This window comes from Indicator indicator, chromosome Z (genome assembly GCF_027791375.1).
Source record: "Indicator indicator isolate 239-I01 chromosome Z, UM_Iind_1.1, whole genome shotgun sequence".
NCBI classification, from domain to species: Eukaryota; Metazoa; Chordata; class Aves; order Piciformes; family Indicatoridae; genus Indicator; species Indicator indicator.
Window position 1 is genome coordinate 39,319,973 of NC_072053.1, and position 10,009 is coordinate 39,329,981.

Below are 10,009 nucleotides of genomic sequence, written 5' to 3' on the forward strand. Positions count from 1 at the left end.
TTAGAGACCATGTAAAATTCTTCTCTTTTGCACTTAGCACTCAGCAGCACTTCGATGTCAGTGGAGCTATTCAAATATAGACTATAGTTACGGTTTTGAGTTTTTCCTTAAATTTGGACAGTGGCATATGTACATGGATCTACTCAATTCTGAAGATAACAGGTTGTCCTGCTACCTTAAAATGCTCCCACTAAACCAAAAAGGTTGGTATTATGCTTTGAAGATAACAAATTATTTATTACACTGAGGCACTGTATTTTTATCCTGTAGGTTTGAGCAGGACCAAGCTCACAGAATGCCCAGAAGTCACTATCCAGATGGCAACTTTCCCAGAGGGAAAGGACACAGCTATATTGCAGTGGAAGAGTAAGCATAAAGTAGAACCTACGCTACCATGTCAGCTAGTAAAAAAAAAAAAAAGTGAATAAAATGTAAAATGTAGTATCAGAAAAAGTTACTGGTGTATATAGGTGGAATGCATTTTAGCTGTCCTGTAGTTGTCTCTAATGTTTGTCGTTGCAGAATCAAAAAGAGCCCTCAAGTTAGGAAAGTTAGTGGAAGAATCTAGAACTTTATTGTATGATCCGAAGTCTAAGTCATTAACCTTTGTATTTCCAGGTTCATTGCACTCTAATTGTGATTTTCTTTAGAGGCTGTGGACAGGTGCTCTTTAAGTGTTATCTCCCAATCCTGTTTTCTGAACCTCAAAGGGACACTGATCTCACCTTACATAATACTTTAAGTGAAAACAACAGAGAAAGGGTAAAATACCATCCATCCAAAAGCAGATGGAGTCATCAGTGCCATACAAATGTGACTCTCGGTAAATTATTTCTTGGTGAGACTCCACTTAAGCGGAAGTAAGTCAAGCTAATGCTCTGTTAGTTTTGGCTTACAATAAAATATGTTTGGTCTTGGATTACTAGAGACACTATTGCACTGGTGATGGGTTATAGAAGGCAAAGGGGCTCATGACAGTTTGTTAATATTCAAGGACCACATCTTCCAAGCTCAAGATCAGAGCATTCCAAAAAGTAGGAAACCAAGAAAAGGAGCAAGGAAACCTGCATGGTTAAGTAGGGAGCTGCTGAGCAAACTAAAAGGAAGAAGAGAGTCTACAGATCATGGAAGGAGGGGCTGGCCACTTGGGAGGAGTATAAGACTGTTGTAGGAAGATGTAGGGAGGCAACTAGGAAAGCTAAGGCCTCCTTGGAATTCAAGCTTACAAGGGAGGTCAAGGACAACAGAGAGGGCTTCTTCAAATACATTGCAGGAAAAACTAACACTACAGGCAATGTAGGCTCACTGCTGAATGAGGTGGGTGCCTTGGTGACAGAGGATACAAACAAGGTGGAGTTACTAAATCCCTTCTTTGTATCCATCTATACTGCTGGAGACTGTCCTCAGGAGCCCCAGACTCCTGAGGCCCCAGAGGAGGACATGACAAAGAGGGAGTGTTCCTTGGTTGATTTGGACTGGGCTAGGGAGCAGTTAAGTTATCTGGATATCCATAAATCTATGGGTCCTGATGGGATGCACCCACGGGTGTTGAGGGAGCTGGTGGAGGTCATTGCCAGACCACTCTCCATCATCTTTGGTAAGTCATGGCAGACAGGAGAGGTGCCTGGGCACTGGAGGAAGGCAAACATCAACCCAGTCTTTGAAAAGGGTAAGAAGGAGGACCCAGGTAACTATTAGACCAGTCAGCCTCACCTCTATTCCTGGAAAGGTAATGGAGCAACTTATCCTCAGCACTGTCCTTAGGCCTCTCAAGGACAAGAAGGTCATTAGGGGCAGTCAACGTGGTTTTACTAAGGGGAAGTCATGTTTGACCAACCTGATAGCCTTTTATGAGGACATAACCAGGTGGATAGATGATGGTAGAGCAGTGGATGTGGTTTACCTTGATTTCAGTGAGGCATTTGACACTGTCTTCCACAGCATCCTTGCAGCTAAACTGAGGCAGTGTGGTCTGGATGATCAGGTAGTGAGGTAGATTGAGAACTGGTTGAAGGAAAGAAGTCAGAGAGTTCTGGTCAGTGAGACAGAGTCTAGTTGGAGGCCTGTATCTAGTGGAGTCCCCCAGGGGTGAGTACTGGGACCAGTATTATTCAATATATTCATCAATGACCTGGATGAAGGCACAGAGTGCACTGTCAGCAAGTTTGCTGGTGACACCAAACTGGGTGGAGTGGCTGACACACCAGAGGGTTGTGCTGCCATTCAGTGGGACATGGACAGGCTGGAGAGCTGGGCAGGATGAAATTGAATGAAATTCAACAAGGGCAAGTGTAGAGTCTTGCACCTGGGAAAGAGCAACCCCATGGAGCAGTAGAGGTTGGGGACTGACCTGCTGGAGATCAGTGAAGGGGAAAGGGACCTGGGGGTCCTAGTGGATGGAAGTTGACCATGAGCCAGCAATGTGCCTTTGTGACCCAGAAGGCCAATGGCATCCTGGGATATATTAGAAGGAGTGTGGTTAGTAGGTCAAGAGAGGTTCTTCTCCCCCTCTACTCTGCCCTGGTGAGGCTGCATCTGTAATATTGTATTCAGTTCCTAGCCCCTCAGTTCAAGAAGGACAGGGAGCTGCTTGAGAGAGTCCAATGGAGAGCCACAAAAATGATGAAGGGAGTGGAACATCTTCCTTATCAGAAGAGACTGAAGGAGCTGGAGCTCTCTAGCTTGGAGGAGACTGAGGGGTGACCTCATTCATGTTTATAGATATGTAAAGAGTAAGTGCCAAGAGGATGGAGCCAGGCTCTTCTTGGTGATGCCCAATGACAGGACAAGGGGCAGTGGGTGGATGCTGAGGCATAGGAAGTTCCATGGAAACATGAGGAAAAATTTTGTCACTGTGAAGGTGAACAGCCTGCCCAGGGGGGTGTGTGGAGTTCCTAACAGTACAGCTGCAGCTTTAACTGGAATTGCAAGAAATTGCACATGCACAATATATTTTTCATACTAGCCTCTGAATAAGTAAGGAAGGAGGTTAGGCAGCAAATACACAGTTAAATTCACCAACTCCAGGAATGACATACAGTCTGTGAGGGATGCAGGGTAATGGGTGCATGGCTAAAGCTATGGAGCACATCAAAACCAGGAAGCAAGTCTCAAAATGTAGAACAGGTGACAGCTGCTTGGAAAAACAGTCTCCAAATTTTAACTGGGGACAGTAACAAAACCAGGGGGGGCATTTTATAACTTTTACAATCAGTTGTAACAGCTGCAGGAGGAATGCCAGGAGCTTCTTGGGTTAAACTGATCTCCAGCCAACATGAAACCTTGAAAAGGCAGGAGCAACTTCAAGAATTCAGGTCATTGTGATAAAGAAAATTCCTTCAGCTCCAAGGGGCTTCATGCTTCAAACATCAAACAGGCAGTTCAGACAAAAAGACAGCCTGTTCTGCCACACGAGTCTGGTTGCATCTTCTTTCAGGCTTCTTAAATCACGCTCCTTCATAAGACTCTGAGTCAGTGAAAGTGATAGCAAATAGATACAAAAGGTCTCTAATAAGTCACATGCTACACTCTTCAATCCCAGTGGAAAAGCCTGATGGTAAATTGCTGCAGGGTGACTAGAAACAAGATATATAAAAGTAGGTTAGAATGGGCTTATTCTGACTTGAGGTGATTTTTATCCCCTGTCCTCCTTTCTCTTTGTTTTGCAGAGCTCTTTCTCAATAAGTCAAAGTTTCTTACTTGGGTTTTGAGGTTGTGTAGTGTTTTATGTATTCAAAAAATCCTTCTGTCATCAGCAGTTGTAGCAACATGATGCAATTAAGATACAATTCTCAATACTTGCTGCCTTGAGCAATTTAACAATTGAACATGACCTGTGTGACTGCAGGTGTGGCATTTAATTTATTTCACATTCTCTTCCAGTATCCCAGTGCTATTTGCTGGATTTACAGGCAGGAATTTCTTGAAGCAGTAGTCAGTGGTGGATTATTATCCTCAAAGCAACATATTCCTTCCTTTTTAAAACGTTTAAGAACTTGGCAGCAAATTTATCTAATTGCTTCATGCACAGAGACTGGTGGAGGTTATTGACACTGTCTATTTTCTGCTTCTTCTGGTTAAAAGGATACTGATAAAAACTTTTGCTGTAATAATTCTTGCTCCCAGAAGCATGCATCTAGTTCTGGTGTTGATTAGTTTGCTTTGCTTTCCCAACAGAGCTCTGGGTATTGGACTCTTCATTTTGGTGCTGGCAATTTTACTTATCTTTGGCTGCTGGTACTACAAAAGACGCAGTGGCTATAAAAGTCTACGGGTAAGGATGACAGCTCACTTTCTAGCAGGCTGGTATTTTGAGAGCATTATCATTATTTGCATTACAATAATGCAAAGAACACCAGATCTGTAATAGGACATCATTATCTCAGGCAATATATGCACTGATATATACACATACAATATGAACACACCTTGACCTGAAGAACATGCAAGCTAGGCAACGGAGTAAAGAGGAAGTAGAAATATAGGGACATTAAGGCACTCCAACTTTGCACAACACATGAATAGAAAAGATTGTCTCTAGAAAGCATTATATTTAGTATTTACTAAACCCCAAGTTTTTGAAAACACAAGTTCTGTGTATTTTCATTTAAAGAAAAATAACATATTCACTACTCATAAGATGTCTAAATATGCTTAATCTAGGAAGTAGAGAAGTAACTGTTACAAGTAACTAAGTAAATATTATGTTTGTGGGTGATGCATGATTTGTTAAAAAGTTGACTTGGCAGTTTTAAGATTTACTTAAAAGCAGAGCTTTCTAAGCACTATTGTGGCCTTCCAGTATTTTAAGGGGGCCTACAAGAAAGCCGGGGAGGGACTTTTGTGGGTGTCAGGCAATGATAGGACTATTCTTTAAAAAAGATACAATCCTCATAGCAGCTGTTGTCAGGAGTCCCAAAGGTTTACCTTTGAAGTTCTGCTCTCTCTCCTATGGCAGGGAGGCCACTTTTAATCTTTTAAAGTGAAAACTTTATCCAACCATATGTTTTACAGTAAATATTTTTTTGTTATCCTAGTATTTAAAAAAAATATGTGAACATTTGGAATGAAACCCCATGCTTCTCATCTAAGTCAGCAAATCCATTTCCATCTGCTTCTGAGAAATCTGTCCTAGCTTTTCAGTGATCTATGCAATACATATATCAACTGCTGGAATCTGAATCTGCTAAAATAAAATCTGAATATTCATATTGCAAAAATGAAGGTAATACTCAAAAAAAAAAATTCAAAAACCATGCCTGCTTTGCACATCATGACAAAACCCGCATTTTTTTTAAGTTCTTTCTCATTGCTGATTGCTCCTTCTGGTTTGTTTTGAAAACCAGTTTTTTGTTAGGCCTTTTGGCTAGATGAGAATGGGTACAAATGCAGATGTAAGAAATGGTGGGAAAATGTAAAGGAAAAAAGTTGGAGATTAAAGAAAAGTACTGATGACGGCAAGGCCTCATCTCCACAGGCTGCGTGATAAAACGTCCATCCCAATGGTTTCCAAGTGAAGACAAGATGAGAAGACTCTTATTGCAAAAGGCAAAAGCATTTATTGCCTAAGCATCTTTGCAAAAAGCCAAAAGCACTAAGCATTAAGCAAAAGCAAAGCACTAAGCACTAAGCAAAAGCAAAGCAAAGCCTAGCAAAAGCCAAAGCCTACTCCTGTGTTAGATAGTCAGCTTACATACTTTTCTAATACAGAGCTGTCACATCCCAATTGGCTATCCTTCCACTGACATGGGTCCAAGCAAAGCATACAGTAGGTTAATATTGACAAACAAGCTTCTCAACACATCCAGTCAACTTCTGTCTAGTCTTTCTCTTCAGTTACAAGGTGTTTACATTCTTTCCAACTCAAAGACAAAACATAGCCTTCTCAAAAGTTCTTCAAAGTTAGCTATCTTCCTACAGAAAAGAGTGGGTGGAATAAAAAGGGGGAGGAGTTCAGACCTGTGAGAAGGTGTTGGCTCTTGCAACAATCCTGGACCCAAAGAGTGTGATCCTCATTTTTTCTGGGAATGTAATCAGGTAATACAGGAGAGAGAGGATGTGTCAGCATATACAGCAAAAACTAATAGGTAGATTACCTCTCTTGTTGGCATTGTGTCTCACCCTAATGCTGGATTCCAATATATACTGTAACTGTGCTGTCAAATATGAAATTATGTATGATTTTCCCTAACATCACATTCTCTTCTTTCTTTTATCTTCCCCATATATCTTTATGACCATAGAGCAAAAGCTCTAATGTGGGTACAATACGAACCATGGTAGATGGGGGAACACTGCTGGACTGCAAAATGGCTCTGCAGGAGTACAGAAACTTTAATCCTGTGGTAAGTTGTAACTCAAGGTGCCATTACAGCATAGTAAGACATGGTGAGATGATCTTGGTGAACTGTTGCCAATTTCATTCTTGGGTCTTTAATGACTCTAAATTAAGTTAAAAAGTAGTGTTTTGCACAATTTTTACTGTAAAAAGATTTTTTTCTTTTAAAAAAATATCTTAGGTTGTATGGTCAGTGTATGATTTATTAGAATAATGTAATGTCTGAATGCTGAAATATACTGAAGAAATAAACATCTCTGTAACAGACATTCTACATTTCTGACAGAACAAATAGACTGTGACAGGTATACTACATCCTGTTAAAGATTGTCAGGAAATATTATAAAACTTGAAGGTTTTAATCTCTAATCATTATGGAAAGATGAACATTCAAACCTAAAATAATAACTAAAAAAAATTAAAACAGCTTAACTGATAAATACAGATGTCAAGTTACAGGTGTTTTTAAACAGTCTGAGAATAGAGAAAAAGATGATTTACAACCAATCCTAAATAAACTGATGAAATTGTTAACACTGAAAACAAGACCACATAACTGCATCAAGATTTCTAAAGAAAAGTTTCAATTTAGTCTGAATTGTCAATATATATTAAAAAAAATCCTGTCCTTACAATACAATTTCCTCTTTGGATAAATGATAGAAACAAAATTAATTTGATTTGATTCAAAATCAAAAAAACATGCTAGCAAAAACTAAACCAGACATAATGAATAAGCTCAGCTACTTTAAGCCCCTGTTACAAGAAGGATCTGGACGTGCTGGAAGGTGTCCAGAGGAGGGCCACCAGGGTGATCAGAGGGCTGGAGCACCTCTCCTATGAGGACAGACTGAAAGAGTTGGGGCTGTTCAGTCTGGAGAAGAGAAGGCTCTGAGGAGACCTTATTGTGGCCTTCCAGTATCTGAAGGGGGCCGACAAGAAAGCTGGGGAGGGACTTTTGTGGGTGTCAGGTAATGATAGGACAAGGGGGAATAGAACAAAACCAGAAATGGGTAGGTTCAGATTGGATGTTAGGAACAAGTTTTTCACTATGAGGGTGGTGAGACACTGGAACAGGTTGCCCAGGGAGGTGGTGGAAGCCTCATCCCTGGAGGTTTTTAAGGCCAGGCTGGATGTGGTTCTGAGCAACCTGATCTAGTGTGAGGTGTCCCTGCCAACGGCATGGGCATTGGAACTGGATGATCCTTGAGGTCCCTTCCAACCCTAATGATTCTATGATAAGTTATAGTACTATATCTGATATGAAGGTAAATAACTCATTACGTCTTTAAGGTAAATAACTCACTGCATCTTTAATGTCATTTTCTTGTACCTCACTTGTTTTATTTTAACCTTTCACACTCATTTTCCCTATCATAGGTACCTGATGCTCCACCAGCTTATGACAAAGTAGCTGCAGATCAGTCACCACCACCTTATTCACCATGATAACATGAATTCTTAAACTCCAAATGTGCTGATTCAGTTTCTTCACGCTCCCTCTTAATTTCTTTTATATGCTTAAATTTCCTAAAGCTGAGATCATTTAAAAAAAAATCACATGCTTTCGTTAGCAGTTTCTGAAAATTATTCCTGCTTAGTTTACAGAACTGGTTCTTAAAATGCTACAATAAATCTGAATATTTTTAATGCTTTAAAATTTTTAATTTTCTGTGGTCAAATTAACATACTATATCAAGTCTGAGCAACTTGCATCCTTCATGGACCTACCAAGTGTAAGTATATACCACTGAGTATTGACTAGAGTAAGAAGTGTTGTCACCTTTGTTTTCATCTTCCCCATTTACTCTCCCTTTCTTTTAAAAGGAAAAAAAGAAGAAAAAGAAAGACTAATCATTTTCTGTACCAGCGGTTCTAAAATTAACCTGCAAAAAGCAACTACGTTTTATAGCAGGTTTCCACCTCACCTCACTCGTTTATGTACTTATAACAAAACATTCCTTATAAAACACAATCCAGGCAACACAGGAATTTCTGCTTAGAGTCCATATGATTTCATACTGGTCAATGGATGTAATGACAATTATCTTTAGCTTCCTTCTGGTAGTTTTGTAAGACAGCAAAAGGACTTCATAGCTACAGAGGTTTACATGTCATCTATTTCTAGCATGACCAAACAGTAAGAGAAAATGTGTGAAGCCCATGTTTCTTGAAGAGTACAAAAGATGTTAAGAAGAGTACATCCAAGATGTTAATTTTTCCAGGTTGCCAGAACACTATGTGATACACATAAATTGGGCTATTGGCAGTTATTGCTTACTTTGCCTTTTTTTGGGTTATTGTTTACTTGCCAGATTTTTACTTAAGAGTCCTGCTATCTCACAGCAGGAGGTAGCTAAAACTGTACATTAGTTAAAACGAAAAGTAGTTACAGTAGAAAACTATCTTCATAAAACAGTTATTAACTGCTATTAGTAAAGAATTCAATTCTTTGTCCTTAAATATGCCAACACAAAAACCTTAAAATAAAAGAAGTTTTGAATACATGTCAGATATACTTTCTTAACATAAACACAATGTATAGTGATGAATAATAAGACACAGGTTTTTAGAATGGTAATAAAAATATTGATTATAAATTATTACATTAGATGTGTGTTGGAAGGTAATAAATATCTGTAATTGCTGTGAATGGTTACAGTCAATATTTTTATAAATTTAGTTGATCATTTGGAAATTTAGAGAGGTAGTTTAAGTAAAAAGCTGTCTTAAACATGCCATTTTCAATATACATATTCGAGGAAAAAATACTGTGGACTTCCTTTGTGGCAGGAAGAAAATACATGTGAAAATACACAAAATGCCAGCTTATAGTGAGTAAGAGACAGAGATGTAGAACACAATGGCTGCCTGATTTTTTTTGTTCATTTTGTTTGTTTGTTTTTTCCAGAACTGGTAAGCTAAAGCCTGAGGATAATGATCTTTAGCATCTCTGTACTCTGAAACTACTGCCCTGGGGCACCAACCTTTCAAAAGACTGTGGTGCTATGGCTGAATGGAACTGACATACACATTAATTGTGCAGAAACAGAAATTATTTCTATAAAGATTAATTACTATAAAGAAGTGAAGTGATTAGATTTCAAAACACTTGATCTCATGCATTTTTCAGCACTGTCGGCATTAAATACATTACTGGGTATTTCAAAAGCTCACAAGGAAGTTAGCACTAAGTAGAAACAATATTCTGAGAACCATATGAGGCAAAATTATTGGAACTGCTCAGCAGCCAGAGATGGAATTACTGAACTTCGAAATTTATAGATACCTAAAGAATAGATAACCCTTCTGTTAACAAATGGTCACTAAAACTTAGATTCATAATTTCTCTGGTATGGTCATGTATGTACAAGGAGGATATAAAAGTCAGAGATCTCCTGCTCCTTCTTTTTTAGTTTTCTTTGCAATCAGACTGCAATCAGATGGTCTTTATTGCAACTATAATTATATAAAACATGATCTTTGTGCTTTATTTTCTCCCAACAAATGAGCAATTGAAGAAACTCAAGGGCAATTTGAATTATCCCTCAGGATGCCGATGAAGAGAGGTGGCTGATCATAGCTGGAAATGACACTCTGCTTGCTACTAGTCAGAATTAAATGGCTTCCATCAGAGTAATAGAAATACATTATTAAAGCTTATCTGAGGAA

The 10,009-nt window shown here is 39.0% G+C and overlaps 1 protein-coding gene across 1 annotated transcript; it reads left to right on the forward strand.

The window, feature by feature from the left end:
* The first annotated feature begins 295 nt into the window (after positions 1-295).
* Positions 296-7,786, forward strand: MLANA (melan-A). Its single transcript, XM_054398156.1, has 4 exons — positions 296-366; positions 4,177-4,273; positions 6,243-6,344; positions 7,718-7,786. The coding sequence occupies exons 1-4, from the start codon at positions 296-298 to the stop codon at positions 7,784-7,786; spliced, it is 339 nt and encodes a 112-aa protein (XP_054254131.1).
* Positions 7,787-10,009: the final 2,223 nt, after the last annotated feature.